The 16,945-nt window shown below is 38.8% G+C and overlaps 1 protein-coding gene across 4 annotated transcripts; it reads right to left on the bottom strand.

Annotated features, from left to right (window-relative positions):
• Positions 1-858: 858 nt before the first annotated feature.
• MEIG1 (meiosis/spermiogenesis associated 1) lies at positions 859-13,564 on the bottom strand. Of its 4 annotated transcripts, XM_027838739.1 has the most exons (4): positions 13,430-13,564; positions 9,008-9,009; positions 3,577-3,746; positions 859-1,368 (listed from the first exon to the last, which is right to left on the bottom strand). In XM_027838739.1, the coding sequence occupies exons 3-4, from the start codon at positions 3,712-3,714 to the stop codon at positions 1,240-1,242; spliced, it is 267 nt and encodes an 88-aa protein (XP_027694540.1). In that variant the 5' UTR covers positions 3,715-3,746; positions 9,008-9,009; positions 13,430-13,564; the 3' UTR covers positions 859-1,239. The 4 variants fall into 4 exon arrangements, with proteins under 4 accessions (XP_027694540.1, XP_027694538.1, XP_027694539.1 ...); XM_027838737.1 differs by lacking the exon at positions 9,008-9,009; XM_027838738.1 differs by lacking the exons at positions 9,008-9,009; positions 13,430-13,564 and adding an exon at positions 11,240-11,404.
• Between the last annotated feature and the right edge of the window lie 3,381 nt (positions 13,565-16,945).

The following is a 16,945-nucleotide window of genomic DNA, read 5'->3' on the forward strand; positions in this document are numbered from 1 at the left end:
AAGAGTGGTGGGTGGGAGGGTTTAAAACAAGAGGTAGACAACAGGGGCTGTATCCTTTTACAAATACACCAATTTAAGATCCCAGGTATTTTAAATACTCCAGTCATGAGTAAGTCAGCTAAACAAGGAGGTTGAATGAGTAAGTCAGCTAAACAAGCAGAATTCCTCTTGTTGGTCAGAGGCTGCTCTCATGAATCCATCATTGATTCTAAATATTTCTGTCTCCTCTCTCAGGGTAAGGTAGTGGCAGGTGAAGTCGGGGAAGAAGGGCCTGGTATAACTAAACTGAATCACTAGACAAAACTGTGTAATGATTATTCTTTGATGAAGCTTGGCTCCTACATAAATCCCCTCAGATAATGATAATAATAATAACGAACATTTATATAGCACTCACTATGTGTGCCAAGTACTTTACAATGATCTCATTTGAGCCTCACAACAACTCTGCAAGGTAAGTGCTATTATTATCCTCATTTTAAAGATGAGGGACCTGAGGAAAACAGAGTGACTTGCCCAGGGTCACACAGCTAGTAGGTATCTAAGACTGGATCTGAACTCAGGTCTTCCTGACTCCAGGCCCGGTGTTCTATCCACTGCCATTTAAGCTGACTCAATTGCTTTTCGGCAACTTGGCTATGTTGAATATCTGAAGTTGTCAGGTTTATGTCTGGTTTCCTCAGATAATCTGGTAAGCTGGAAATTTTTTCCCCTTCTTTGCCCTATAGAGTCTGCTATTCATGCCTTGATGAATTTGAAGAAAAGGCAAAAAGTACTGTGCTAGGTGGAGTGATGCTAATGACAAGGTTTATATCATCTTTTAAAAATCACCTTAGTAAAATTTTATTTGCAGTCACTCAAAAACTTAAGTAAATTCTATGCAATGTCAGACATGATTCAAAAGCATGATTCCTTCTAACATAAATGAGGCTGATTTAATATTACAACATCCCTGAAAAAATAAGTTATTTGCTTTTTAACTCAATCCCAAAAATAGAGAAATAACCAATTTCCCCCTGATTTATTTTTATAAGATGACATTTTATTTAATCATTTATCTATCAGATACTTTAAACTATGGGGCAAGGTGGCTTAAAAGAAAGCTAGTTTCATTATTTTTATGTTACAAAGCATTAAGGTGAAGAGTACAGTTGGTGATGTGACATACATTTTACATGTTATTTCATGAAACTCAGGGTTTTTTTTAAAATAAATAACAATTCACACAAGGAAGAAATGCTAATAAGCATAAATTTTTACTTTATGAACCTCCTTGTCTTCACATTCCCTCTGTTTATTGTAGTAATAGAAAGTATTATCTCTTCTCTGAAGTTTCTTCACATAGCCTGTCTCTGGCCAACGATCTACCTGCACACACACAGAAAATAAACAAATATTACAATATTTATGAAGTACTTAAATGTAAAAGAATTCTTGGTATTTTATATTGATAGTTCAAAATAAAAAAATTAAAGTATTTAACTTGTATAAAACTTTTATTCTTGAACAAAGTTATATACAGACTTTCAGATAAATGACTGGAACAACAAATATAAAACTTACTCATTTTATCATTTCTTCCTAGAACCACGTTAGAATTTCTAGACAATGGTCAAGATACAGAACATATTCAAGGAAATTCAAATTTCTCATCCCTTCAGGTAATACAGTTTAGAGCAGAAAAGGACTTTAAAAATAATTTAGTTCAATTCCATTTGCCAGTAAGAAACTGATGCCTACATATATTAAGTGATTTACCTAAGGTGATACTGCAATAAGATCTTAGTTACTTGGGATCTGAATTCAGGTTCTCTAAATCCAATGCTCTAAATCCAAGCTACATTGTAGCCTCATCAGCATCACCTCTACAAGATGTTACCTTTGGGCAAAGCCATGCCTAAGGAAAAGATAAATGAGTCTACCTCCACACCTAAGCTTTTGGGCACCACATTTCTGGATAAATTCTGAGAGGTCCTAGCAGGGGAGGAGGTGGTCCCACCAACCATTAAAAACAAAACCAAACCTGAGGCTTATATATCATCCCACAACCCCACCAATACTTAAACAACACCGGTTAAGGTTGCTTTTCTCCTTCTCTTCATACATTTCTCGGGGTATACTTTCGTGACTCCTTTTCTCTTTTAAAATTGCCCTTATTGTTCATTTTGATGTACAGCCTTAATTTAATACTTAAATCATCAGAATGGGTACCTTTTTTAATTGACACAATGTTAATGTTAAGCCTTTTTGAGTTGCTACAGATGCGCTTCTCCTAACGTACTTAGCTAGACTAGTTCTCCCCAGGCCATACTTGAAGACTTTCAGCTTGGAAGGACTTGCTAGAGCTCGATCTCTGCTGACATGAATAACTTTCAACAATAAAGGGTCTCTCCTCCATTCCATGATTAAGCAATAGAGTTCTGGTTTTGCCTGTATAAAAATGTAATAAATCCTTGCTGACTGACTGATCGAAAGGTAAGGACTCAGTGTGCAAATATTCACTGCTAAAAGAGACCCTTGGGGACAGCCCTGCCTGTAGGTGAAGGGTTGGGGCTTATTTTAGCCTTCTTCAAATAATATTGCTCCTATTCTATATATTTCAAACCTATTATAATACCAAAAAACCCTAAAAACCCTTCCTGTGGTTATAGGAATATAGTAAACTTCAAATATTTGTGATAAGGCTGACAAATAAAAATCATATATAATTCAATTAGGATCAATAATTTTAAACTCATTTCCAAGGTTTTTTTTTTTAAAAATCACAGTTACTAATAAGTAGCCAGAGATTTTTTTTCATCTTTCATTTTTCCACCCCCTTTTTTTGTAGAAGTGCCAAGAACTAATAAGAAAAGCTATCCAGCTGGATAGAAGAGAAAAATGAGAATCTAAAGATACTGAGGATTCATAAAGTAGATAATAAACCTGAATTAACTGGGCACTTTGTATATAGTTATATCTATATAAAAAATTCAAAGCATTTATAACTCCAAAGCATCATGACAAAGAAAAATTTCAAATGCCTAACCAATATGAATTTCATTAAGGCTGAACGTGGCTAATGCTCATTATTAGTAAGTTATATTCCAAACATTAAGAGTAATAGCTAGTATTTTTTATACTTTTAAGTTTTACAAAGTGCTTTACAAATGTTAGCTCATTTGATCCTCACAGCTTCCTGTGAGGATCAAATATGAGATGGATGCCATTATTATCCCCATTTTACCAATGGGAAAACTGAGAGACAGAGGTTAAATGACTGCTCAGAGGCACACAGCTAGTAAGCATTCAAGGAAAGAATCAAACTCAAGTCTTTCTGACTTCAAACCCAATACCGTATCCACTGCAATACCTAGTTGCCTAGATCAACTTTTTCATAAATGCTAACTTAAATTCCTTAAAAGAAAAAAACCTGTCAAATTCAAGGCTGGAACTCCATCCCCTCATCCCTGTCCTCCAACCCCTTCAAATGCCAGAAAGAACAGCAATAATAGAGAAACATAATATATTGCTTCTTGAATAGGAGATAACTATTCTGATAAAGGAAAATTATTCTGCTTCTACAATCTACCTTACCATAGCGACTTGCTTCACTTGTTTATATTCAATTTCGTCCCGATATCCTGCTTGCTGAAATCTGTACAGATTCTCTATTTCATCTGACCATTTTTTGGCACGACTTATTGATTTTGGTTTCATGTCAGAACTAGCCATGTCTACAGAAGTTTTACCACCAGTCTTTTTTTCTGAAAGATGTTAAAACAATATTATCTTATAATTATGACAAACTGTTGAAATGCTCCCCCCAAAAGGAAAGACCTAAAATTTAAAAAATACAATGTATTTCCCAATAACCTGTTTGTAACCACTACTGTAGTAAAAATCTCAGCCTCAGACTTTAAGCAAGATTCTGTTAAAGATTAAGAGGTACAGCAAAGGCCGCTATGCTTTTCCTAAACCTTCCTGATCCATCTTGATATCTGAAACTAAGTACCAAGTGGGCATTTTAACAAATTCCTCCCCACAACAGTACTCCATTTTATGAAATGCATACTTAGGTACTTTTTAAGTAAAAGTTTAGAATTCTTAGATAATTGATTTTAAACAATAGTAAATAGCTTTTAAAGTGAGATATTTTAAAGAAACATTTTTAAAAAGGACTAAAATACATCAAATAGGTTAAGTTTTTCCACACTGAATTTCAAAAGTGGGTAGGATTTATGACTTTTTTCTTGAAAAAGAAAACAACAAACTAGAACAGACTTGGAAAGCTATTTATTTCATTATCAATTACATTCAAAGTTATGACATGATGTCTTAATATTGTATTCTAATCCTGATGCTTTGAGCAAATGTATGCATATTTCTGATACACTATTATTTTTAATAGGACAGCAGAATGTCAAAAAATCCCACCATTCCCACGTGATTGTATTTTAAAATTATCTCTTTTCTTATTGTCATTTGTTCCTAGGAAGGGAATGTAAGATCTTTCTTCTCACTCTTTCCCCTTCCTTGCTGCTGGAAAATTGCTGTTTCTTCTTTCTCCCCTTCTTAACTGCTTGCCACCCTGGTCCATTTGCTCAGATCACTGTGATGACCAATCCTGTGACAGATCAATGTGAGAACTAAAACTAAGACATAAAGTCCATAACAGCTATAAGGCAGGCTCCAGAGTTACTTAGGTCACTAATTTAAAGACACTATGAAAGACATTTATGTCCTTTGCAATTTGAATTCAATTTGACTAATATTTATTAAGAGCCTACTTACTGTATTTGAGGCATTCAGGTGTGTGGGGAAATAAAGAAAGGTATGACACAGACTCTGCTTTCTAAAAGCTTATACTCTAATGGATGAGTACACAAATAATGAAATCCTATAATAACAGGAGAAAGTGACATAAGTGCAAAGTAGAGTTCTAAACAAAGTGCTGTAAGAGACTGAGATCATTTGGAGGAGACGATCAGGGAAAGTTTCATTTTGGAGGAAGAATCTAAATTGGGCATGAAATAAGGAACACATCAATAGATGGGAAGTGGCTATTCCAGGTATGGAGCATAGTACAAGGCAACATGGATAAGAGGAAAGATATAAAAGGGCAGTGGAGAGTAGTCTAGTGCATTTGAAACACAGAATACAAGCAGGAATGTAGGATGAAAGGAAGCTTAACAGCTAGGTTATTGCCAGATTGTGGAAGGATTTTAATACCAGGATTAGGAATTTATATTGTATTTGTTTGGCAACAAGAAGACATTAAAAGTGACTGAGGGGGCAGTGGATAGAGCACCGGCCCTGAAGTCAGGAGGACCTGAGTTCAAATCCGGTCTCAGACCAGACACTTGATACTTACTAGCTGTGTGACCCTGAGTAAGTCACTTAACCCCAATTGCCTAAAAAACAAAACAAAACAAAACAAAAAAAAGTGACTGAGGTTCTCAACCTGGAGTCAACAGACCTAAGGGGTCCCTGGATTGATTTCAGGGAGTCCATGAACTTGAATGGGAAAAAACTGTCTTTTTTTCACTACCTCAAATTGAAATCTGGCATTTTCTTCTATTATAAGTGTAGGCAGCAAACTTATTATTCTGAAAAGAGGTCCAGGTTGTTTGTTGATGTACTTGGGAGAGAAGAGATTGGAGGCAGGAAGATCAATGAGGAGGTTATTACAGCAGGCTAGTTGATAACAGGTAAGAGCCTGAACTAGGCTGACTGAAACGGGAAGTGGAGAGGTGCCAAAAAAACCCCCCCAAAACTGTACAGGTATAGATGAGAAGACTTGGATGTGTGGGGGGAGGGAAAGGAAGACAGTGACGCCATGAATAAAAACAGAGAAGTTAGGGGAAGAAGCAGATCTAGGGTGAAAATGATGAGTTCAATTTTAGACATGATGAGTTTCAAATGCTAGAGGGACACCAAAGATTAGAATCTCATGAGTGCAGAATGCTATCTGCAGTATACTTCTAATAGTCATACCTTTCCAACCACCTAAACCAGTAAATTAAATGTAATGCATCCTGAATTTTCACTGTGTCCTAGAAACCATTCTTCCATTAAAACATTATTTCTAGTGGATGAAATACAGCGAAGTTAAACCTCATAAATTGGAAATTTTGAAAATAAAGTCATTTTGAGTCAAGGTTCATAAAATCTATTACTATATATTTTACTCTGCTAAAATCTATAAACACTAACTAGCACAGTAGTAGATATTGGCTTCCATGATACTGTATGTTCCTGGTTTGCCTATTTCTTTGATTCTTTTTCCTCTACTTATTCAGTGGCTCCTCTTTTTCCTCCTAACCCTAAATTGTAGACATTCTGTGAGGATCAGTCCTTCACCTTCACCACTTATCTGCATTCCATTCTTTTGCAATCTTACCACTCAACTATCACCTCTGTGGATAACTTCAAAATTTCAAGCCTGCTAGATATCTCTTTGTGGATGTTTTATCATCATCTCCAATGCAACACATTCAAAACAAGGTTATCATCTTCCCTCCAAAATCTGCTTCCCCTACTCTCCTGATTTATTTATTTCTATTAAAGGCACTACTATTCTAACACCCAGGCTTAAACAGTGAGAGTCATCTCTGATACTCTCCCTTGAATACTCCTCCTCTTCCTTACTTCCAAATTCTACTATCTACCACTTGCTACTGATTTTATTCCCTCACAATTTTTGCATCCATCCACTCCTTTTGATCCTTCACTGCCACTAGTTCAGGATCTCATTGGCTGGATTAATGTGATAGTCTCCTTGTTTACAGTAACTCCCCCTGCTCTGTCCTAATCCAGACTATACACTGCTGTCAAAGTGACTTCTAATTCAAATATTTGAATTATTACTCCATGACAAAGACACACACACAAAAACTGTGATGTTTCTCTATTGCCTGTCAAACAAAAGTCCTAATTCTTTGCCTAACATTTTAGATTCCGTACGGGGTTCCTGCCTATTTTCTAGTTTTATCCCGACTTATCCCCTTCATTGCACTCTAAATTCTTTCCTAGCCAAACAGGACTACTAAGGGTTCCTTAAACACATCCTGGGGCAGCCAGGCTCGAAGTGTGTAAGAGTGCTAGGCCTGGAGTCGGGAAGATTCCTCTTCCTGAATTCAAATCTGGCCTCAAACATTTACTAGCTATATGACCCTGGGCAAGTCATTTAATCCTGTTTGCCTCAGTTTCCTCATCCATAAAATGAGCTGAAGGTCAAATCACTTCAGTATCTTTGCCAAGAAAAACCCAAATGTGCTCACAAAGAGTGAGATACAACTCAACATATACACAACCTAAGCTTTTATTCATACCATTCCCTACTAAGCCTTTCTTCCTATCACTGTCTATTAAAAACCTGTTTTTTCATGACATTTCAAAGGCCAGTCTCCACTTCGTCTGGGACAGAAATGAATTTTTCTTCCCCTGAACTCTCAGAACTCTTTATTTGTACTTGTCTTATTTACTAGCACTTTCTATTTTGCACTGTAATTACTTATGTGTATGTCATCTCTAGAGGGCAGGACAATTCAATTTATCTTTGAATATCCATCAATAGCTTATATGATGACTTGAACTCAATAAATGTTCGTTGAATTAACTTGTTTCAATTTTCCAGATAAGACAATTAAAATAAAGCTTGACATATTTCAAAATTAGTAGTATTACTAGGATTAGTTTTGAAACCTTGATTTTTACATATTTATTCAGGCCCAAGGTAATATTTCTAGATATATTCATGTTTTTGTAAGTGGTAGTATACATGTACATATAACATTTAACAGTACAAATTCTGTTGAGCAATAAACCAGCTTGTTCAAAACAGTAAAGGAGATGCTCGTCCTGCAATTCCATTCATTTTAATGGGAAGTTAACTTTAAATTCTAATTATAACCACTTATATGCCATCTCAGTTAACTGCTTCACAGTTAACTGCTAACTGAGTATTACACACTAGGCATGTCCAACAAATGAGCTTGTCCAGTAGACCTAGACATACTTGGTACATTCTGATAAGCCAATTATTCAAATGGATATTCCATTAAAAAAAAAAAATTCTACCAAGAAACATGAAAAAGAAATACCAGAGCACTACTCAGTACATTCAAAACACTTTTGAAATTTAAAGTCAGGTTTTTACATAAATTTAGTAAGGGTATTACTTAAAATGATAATATAAAATGAAGCAGTTTTTTTAAGTATAGAATAGTCATAACTCTAATTGATTTTTGAGATTTTTTTTAAGATATGGCTTTTCAGTCCACAATTAGCAGTACTTTTGCTTCAATGTTTTCTATGTTAAACATTGATACATGTTACAATTATGCCTATATTTGTTGTACAATGATTCTGATTCTAGATATGTTTCAAAAATATAGAACACTATGTGCTAGATTTAACAGGAGAGAATGTAGATTGAGTCCTAGATGAGGCGAGTATAGTGAAGAAATGAACATTCTCTTTGGTAGAATTGCAAATCCTTGTGGTAGATAATTAGGCGCTTCTAAAATGAACTGTATCTAACAAGAACCTTGGACACTATTATCACAGTATTGCATAGCAGTGGTGTCAAATACAGCATTTTTTTTCAGTTTTATAATTTGCTTTAATGTGGACAAAACACAAAACAAAGTTGAATATTATTACAAAAATACACAACCTACAATTAGTTGTCTGCAGCTATATATTTCCAATCCTTCTGGCAAAAAAGAAGTTGGAGATTCAAACTGTGTTAAGAACATTCAGCATTTTGAGACCCAAAGACATTTACTGTCAGACATAACAGAAACATAGATAACACTCTCAGTTTATTAGATATATATTTTCATTTCTATAATAAAGTGATTTATTTTTACATGATTAAATTTAATGGTAGAAATGCCACTTTCCTCTTGAAATTTTAAATAATTCAGTACTTTCTACACTTCTGAAAGGGCATTTTAACATGGTAGGAGTTTTGAGGTTAATAAGAATTTGCAATTTAGCTTGATAGATGCAGTAGAATCACTTCTCTCAGGGCCACCAATGTAAATATAGCATCCTATTCCAAATGGGAAGCAACTGAAATAGAACCCATGAAATGATATGTGGTACACAGATTTCTCTTACTGTTTTACTCCATTCTGCTCTTCTCTAGCACACAACGTGTTTGTAATAAATACTTTCCCCACCCTCTTCTACTTACTAATGAATCCCTGAAGGGCACTCTCATTTCTTTTTTTTTTAAATAATATTTTCTTTTCCCCAGTTACATGTAAAGACAATTTTTAACATTCATTTTTGGCACTTACATTTCTAGTAGTATTAAAATTCCCTTATTATATTTCTTTTTATTTTATTTTTTTTTTTAATTTTTAGGCAATTGGGGTTATGTGACTTGCCCAGGGTAACACAGCTAGTAAGTGTCAAGTGTTTGGTCTGAGGTTGGATTTGAACTCAGGTCCTCCTGACTTCAAGGCCAGTGCTCTATCCACTGGGCCATCTAGCTGCCCCTATATTTCTATCAGAATTAAAATTCCTACACTCTTAATACTTCATTCCCTTTTACTCTTCCTGTTCTCCAGGACAATGTTAGGCCCTGAATAGAAATGAGTGGCATGCAGCTACTCATATCTATAACTGCTGCCCTTTTAACCAAAATAAATGCATGTGTCTGTATCTATATGTTGAGTAACATGATTAAAAAGTAAAAGGATTGTATGTTAAGAACAATGAATCAATCATTACCTCTGGACATGAGAGTTCTAGTAGCAGCTGGAAAGTCCTAACTTTAATTACCCAAAGCTCTTTGTGTCCCCATCTTGGACACCTTTTATCAACACCATTCAGGAACACTTCCCTACCCCACCTCCAGACCTTATTAGTACACCATACTTTTCTCCTACCTTCACTTTCTCCCACACATCATCCCCGTTAGGAAGTCTCTACCTAACTTCCAACTTGACAATTAGCTCTTCTCATAAACTCACTGTACTTTAAAGTAGAAAGTTATCTAAGTTCTTCAGAATTCTTAGTCCAGTTCATAGGCCATTGTGTGCATTAGAAAAAGGACCTTCTGAAAACAATAAATAAAAATAGCTCACAGTTACATGCACTTTAAGTTACAAAAAACTTTATATACACATCTCCTTTGATCCTCACAACAACCCTGCGAGGTAGGTAAAGCAAATATTATCAGACTCATTTTACAGAGGAAAATATGGCTTGATGAACGAAGTGACTTTTCCAAGGCTACACCTCTAACAAGTGACAGAACCAAGATTCAAAATCGGAATTGAGCTCAAACCTAGGGTCTCTTTCAATTTGCAATACTATGTTGTTTGGTTTTTCTATTGTGTTGTATTAAACCAGTACAAGTGAGGTTCCTGTATAAAATCCCTGACATCAGTTGGGAAAAAAATTAGATTCAATATGGTAGAATTTTTTTTTTTTTAAATACATTCTAGGCTGAGATTCTTAAAATCTAGCCACTGCTTAGATTCTTAAAATCTAGCCAATAGCTTACTAATGTTCAGACTCCTTAAGAGTTTGCCCAATATGACAGATGTTCTAATAAACTTTGTCTTTGGCTGAAAGAAGGCTTGGGTTGAATTCTTCGGGCAAGACCTGCGTGTTGTGATTTTGGGGTCCCACCACCCCTGACCCCTAAACCGCATCATTTTGGTAGCCTGTACAGGAAACTGCCTAACCCCAAGTTCTTCTCCAGCCAAGACTGGAAGGCACGTAAGCCTCCTCTCCCTCCCTTTCTTGCTCTGCAGTTGGGATGGCTCTCCAGGCACCAAGGCTTGGAGGTGCTTTTTGGGCAGACAGTTACAAGGCTGTCCAGCACTGGGCCTGACGCTCTCAGGCTCTCGGTCCACTGGGTTGGTTGAACGCTATGGACCTGGGTACACTTTCCGCAGCATAGAGGACAAGGATGGATGACCTATCGGGCGCTAGGGAATTGGGGAAAACTGCATTTGCATTTTGGTTCCCTGAGGCTTAGTTACTCCCTTCCCTTTGCATCTCTGAATCCTCCTTCATGGAGGTTACAGGGAAAGTTAGAACAGCTAAAAATATCTTGGCAGATTCTGGAAGTTTTGTGATTGATCATTAAGGAGTTTAGAACTCCTCCTTACAACCCTGGTCACTCTTTTCTCCCACTCCCTTCGCTTGAGTCAAGAGGGTATCTGTTAACGCCTCTCATAGGAGAAGAGAGTTTCACCCTTTTCCCCTCACTTTTGATTTTGCCCTCCCTCACCTGGGAAAGGAAGGAGGAGTGAGGGCAGCAGCTACAGCGTGGGCTCCACTGGCAATGGCCTTGGGTCCTGAGGCAGCCTTTGCCTGGAAGCCATCACCCAGGTTCAGCACATCCTGCTCAAGGTAAAGAAGCTGGCCTCTGAACTTGAGTAAGCATGCTCTTTTAAATTTGTAGTTTTAACTGTTAACGATGAGATGTTGATTCTCTGTGTAAAGTAATCTGGAAGTGCATTTAACAAAACTGAAGTCACCTGATTGGTAATGGGTTTGTTTCAAGTTTCAAATTGGCGAACTTTCTGTGTCAGTTATGTCAAGTAACTGTTCGTAATTTCGTTTCCGCTAAAATAATTTAGCTATTGTTGGTTATTGTTTTAATGTGCAAACTAGCCAAAAAGTTTGTTTGGGTTATGTATGGCTTACTGAGAATTTGCAAGTGTATAGAAATCTCTATATGATTAGCTTTTTACACCATGACAAATTTAAGTTTGAGATGTAAATCCTGGAAAAGTTTTTCCTAAGCTGTGATTAGTAAAACTTGCTATGTGAGGTAAAAGCTCATAGGATTTTATTTTGAGTTGTCTGATGGGTCATAATCCATCGATAATCAATAATCCACCATCTGAGAGAAATGCCATAAGCTACTCAGAGAAGGTGATACTGGTGGAAAGTCAGCATCAGAAAAAGCTGAGAGGACAATTTTAGCCTCAGTCTAAGATGGGATCCTCTTGGCTCAGTTTCCCCATTATGTTCCTTTCAAAGGAAATGTTACCCACCTGGCTATTCCTGAGTCTGGCTATGAGGTGGGTTTGATACTACATGGTTGGAAAACTGAATTATCTGAATCCAAACAGAGCTAAGGATGTTTTATCCTCTCAAAGTTGGTCCTTAAATCTAGTCCCTGCTTTATATTTGGGCCCTGCAGTCTATTCTGTCAGATTTATGTCTTCCAGACTACGGGCCACTCATCTACTGTTGGTAGCAAACAGTGAGTACCAGCCAATGTCCCCCCCTCATCGCTCCCTGGATGCAGCCTGTGCTAGGTTCCAGTCAACCTCGTCTTTGGGACCCCCTTGAGGCAGAGAGGGCTCTACACCCCTTGCCAGCAGGAAGCAGTTTCAGAAGTCAAGACCTTTGCCCCTTACTCCAAAAGAATTTGTGTCCCATTTGTTTGAGGGGAGAATAATGGGGTTGAGATCTGGGCCCCAGAAAGGAAAAACCCTGGACTTTCCCACATGGCCAAATCTCTGGCGTTCACCTGAGGCTATAATCCCATCAACTGGTCTTTCACTGTGCCTACACCCAATCTCCCCTCCATTGTCTTACCTTCCTATGTATGCCACCCCCCCCATTTCCCACCCTTAATCCTTGCTAGGCTCTACTCTCCCTTGGCCACGAGGTCCAGGTCCCAGGAGTTCTGTTCACCCCAGTTTACTGGCCACTCCTAGGTCCCTCCCACAGGTTTCCTGTATATAAAGTCCATCTTGTCTCCATTAAGATGCTGAGATTCTTAAAACATAGCCACTGCTTAGATTATTAAAATCTAGCCAATAGCTTACTAATGTTCAAACTCCTTAAGAGTTTGCCCAATATGATAGATGTTCTAATTAACCTTGTCTTTGGCTGAAAAAAAAATTACATTCCTAAATATTTCCAAAAGGCTCTCTTTTCCCTTAAAATCACTGATTCCTACGCATTATATAAGGACTGACTCAATAAACACGTCCTCTCTTCCATGACTAAGTCGGGACTATGTGCACTGGGGGCTGAGGTTGCTTTGGAACCATTCCTCTCGAGGCCACCCTGAAAAAGGACAACGAACCTTGGCTCCCCCACATTTCTTCCCGCGGGGTTCATAAAGAGACTGAGATTAAAAAAAAAAAAAAAAGCCCAATCCGTAAGGGAATAAGTATGGGGAGTGATAGGTGGAAAACCGCTTGGGCCAGGGAGCAGGAAGATTAAAGGCCAGCTGACTGTGCAGGTCCAGAGAAGCCAACTCGGCCTCGCGGCTCGGGGCAAAGGAGAAATGGGCGGGGCCTGGGGCCGTTGGGTGGGGCCTCCTTGGGCTACGGAGGCTAGAGGGGCGGCAGGGCCCAGGTTCGCATGAGCAGCGTCCCCTGCCGACTGATTTCCCGCCCCTCATGTTCCCCATCGCCTCGCTGCCTGTGAGGTCCCAGGGCTGCCGGTTACTCACTGCCGACGCCCTGTGGCACTGGAAGCTTGGGCGGAGGCGGCGCTGAAAGCGATTCCTTCGGCTTCTGGGGCTTCTTGGGCTAGTCCAGCAAAGAGGCAACGGCCACCCCTGCGCCCTCCTGCCTCCTAGCAACCCGGAAGCTCGCTCGAGGCCGAAGCCAACGGCCCTGCCCTCCTTCTCCCTTGCGCCTGCGCCGGGGAAATTGGACTGTTTAGAAAGGGGCTAAGGAAGAGGAAGCCTGGCGCCGGAGGTTATGGGACCGCTTTGGAGCGTTCCCTCGGTGACTCCTCGCCCCGCCCACGCCAGGCAGAGCCCGCTGGAATTGTCGCGAGAGCTGGAGTTTAGTTTCTCCCCCCCGCCCCTCGCTATTAATTAGATCTCGAAGACTCACTGAAACTTGAGCACGTCGCTTAATCTCAATTCCTTGTTTTCTCCTGTGAAAAACAAAACAAAACAAAACAAACAAACAAACAAAAACACCCCACAGTGCTGGGGAGGGGATCAAAACGCTACGACACCTGTGAATGAGTTTTTTTAAGTAAGCCAACGTGTGAGATATTGAGACAGCTCTGGCTTTGTAATCAGCAAATCGTGCCTTTGTCCTTTGGTGTGACCATAGTGACTTTGGTCAAGTTACTTCATCTCTGGGCTTCCGACTCCTCATCTACAAAATGAGGTGGTTGGACCAGATTCCCTGCAAGGCCCCTGGCCCACTCTAAATCTACGGCCCTGTTGGCTTCAGAAGCAGCTTGAAGTCAGGTGGACCTGGCCACCCGGTCAGAGGTACCTTCTGAGGGTGGCACTGAGGGTGGCACTTCACGTGGTGAAGGGACGAGTCTGGAGACACAGATCCTTGGAGTATTACTGTTGAATTAGATAGAAAGCTGCGTAACTCCCTCCTCCCTGCCTCACTCACAACTCCCAAACTCCTTCCAAATTGTTTCAAATAAAAATTGCACCTGAAATAAATCTAATGCCATAAAACACACACACACACACCCCTCTAAATCTTGTACATTTTACAAAGGAATTTTTTTTATCAACTGCAGGTGGACAATGGTAGACTTCATGACTTGCATGACCTTCTGGTGACAGGCCTCTCTACTTTCATCTAGGCTAGACCCTGAACAAGAGACATGAAACCTGTTGTCAGATCTATACTCAAAGCTTTCTTTCTTTCTTTCTTTCTTTCTTTCTTTCTTTCTTTCTTTCTTTCTTTCTTTCTTTCTTTCTTTCTTTCTTTCTTTTTTAGACAACTGGGGTTAAGTGACTTGCTCAGGGTCACACAGCTAGTAATCTTGATAGGTTCTCCTCTGAGAATCTAGGATCACTTCCAAACCAAGTATATAACTTTAGTGTGGAACAGAAACCATTTTTTTTTATCACTCTTTGTCAGTATGATGAAGCCTATGGATATCTCCTCAGAATAATATTTTAAAATACTTAAAATCACAAAGGAAATTTATACTAAAATACAGATATTAGATTTTTTGGTAAAATGTCATGAGATTTATAACTTTCATATTAATTGATATGACATGTGTAATGATTATTCTGTGTAGATCTGTTGGAGCTTCCCTACTTTCCAGGGGACCCTGACTTGGAAGCGAGAGGCTGACATGCTTGTAGTCAAAAGTGATCAATCAGATTCCCTGACGTGCTAACAACTCCTGAGCTTGTAACCACCAAAGGAACCAAAGCAGGGGACTAGCTTCTCTTCTCAGCCATGCTAACCCTGGTTATATGCCCCGCTGAACAACCACAAGGTTCAACAACCCTAATACCTTGGAAACTGTTCACATAAGACCCAAGAATGCCTGTGTTGTGGTCCAGCCGTTTGTGGTTTTCATGCTTAAAAAACATACCCCTGCCACAAGTGGGTGAGCTCCCCTTATTACAAAAATGGACTTCGCTTGCATGCTGTTTCCCTTACTTTGAAATTAAACTTCTGTTTGATTCCTGACTCTCCTGACTCTCCTGCCTCTAGCCTGCTCTCTACGGCTCAGGCCATCCACAGGTTAGACGCCGATTTGGTCAGGTTGATATTTAAATTACTTATTGACAATATGAACCCCAGGTTAAGAAATCCTGGTAGAGAGCAATACTCAATAAAAGGATTAAAAATCCAGTAACAATCCTTAGTTTTTCTGAGACTTTGACATCTTCAATCACTCATATTGGAGGGGAAAAGTCTCAGTGAATGAATAAATGAAAAGGCTTTTATTGAGTGCTATATACCAGGCACTTTGCTCAGCACTGGGGATAAAAATGTAAAAAGAGACAGTCTCTACTGTTATGGAACCTACATTCCGATTGGAGAAAACATAGGGGAGGTTGGCTAGAGAAAGGAGTTTTGGTGGGGGAGTCACAGAGATGATGAGTTGATCCATAGGTAGCAATGCTTGCTAGAACATATTACAAATTCATGTTATTCAACTTCAGCAGGACCCATTCACTTCATTTATGAATCCCTTGACATCATCTCCCATTTTTTTCTCCTTTTTCCCTCAGTCTGACAAGGTGACCCTGTTGCCACATGTAGAGAGAAATCACTCTATGTGTGCATTTGATCACATCCTCTCCCATCTTTTCCAGCAGAGTACATCCTCAATTATCTCTCTTCTTGAATTCTTTTTAGCAAATGGTTCCTTCCTTACTGACTTCCAAAATGCTTATTTCTCATCTCCTGGAAAAAAAAAAAATCTTTATTTGACCCTACCATCACCCTCAAATTATCATCCTATATCTCTCCTCCCTTTCTCCTTGAAAAAGTTGTCTATATTTACTGCCTTTATATACTTCTCTCTTATCCCTCAAGCCTTTGAAATCTGGCTTCCAACTTAATCACTCAACAGAAATTGTTCTCTCCAAAATTATCAGTAATCTAATTTCTAAATCTCTTTTCTCAGTCTTAATCCTTCTTGACCTGTGAGTTGCATTTAACACTGCTGAGTGTCCTCTCCTCCTAGATATTCTTTCCATTCTGGGTTTTTGTGACACTATTCTCTCCTGGTTTGTCTCCTACTTTTCTAACTAATTTTCATTTTCCTTTGCTGGGCAGCATTCACATCATGAACTCTGTGTATATTCCCCAGTGTTCTCTCCTGGGCCTTCTTCTATATTCTCTTTCAGTAACTTCATTAGCTCCCACAAGTTTAATTATCATCTCAATGCATGTATCTCCCAGATCTGCATAGTGAGCCCAGTCTCTTGCCTGAGCTTAGGTCTCTCATCACCACTTGCCTATTAGACATTTCAAACTGCATGTCCCAAAGTCATCTTAAATGGAACTCATTATATTTCCCCCTCAAGTCTAAGCCTTTCCCAAACTTCCCTATTGTTGTCTAAGGCATAACCATCTCTCAAGTGTCTCAGGTTTGTAATATTATTATTATCCTTGACTCCTTACTCTCTTTACCCCACACAGTCAATCATTTACCAAATCCTGCCATTTCTATTGTGACAGCATCTCTTGCATTGATCCATTCTCTTCACTCACACAGTACCACTTTAGTT

Source organism: Vombatus ursinus, unplaced genomic scaffold, assembly GCF_900497805.2.
Source record: "Vombatus ursinus unplaced genomic scaffold, bare-nosed wombat genome assembly UNPS02014830.1, whole genome shotgun sequence".
Taxonomy (NCBI): domain Eukaryota; kingdom Metazoa; phylum Chordata; class Mammalia; order Diprotodontia; family Vombatidae; genus Vombatus; species Vombatus ursinus.

Excerpts from the sequence above, each read along its gene's own strand:
- MEIG1 (XM_027838740.1), bottom strand. The coding sequence starts at position 4,579 with ATGGACCAGGGTGGCAAGCAGTTAAGAAGGGGAGAAAGAAGAAACAGC. Across the intron at positions 3,749-4,505 it reads CCAGCAGCAAGGAAGGGGAA|AGAAAAAAAGACTGGTGGTA; the intron begins AGAGTGAGAAGA and ends TTAACATCTTTC. Across the intron at positions 1,369-3,576 it reads AAGTGAAGCAAGTCGCTATG|GTAGATCGTTGGCCAGAGAC; the intron begins GTAAGGTAGATT and ends GTGTGTGTGCAG.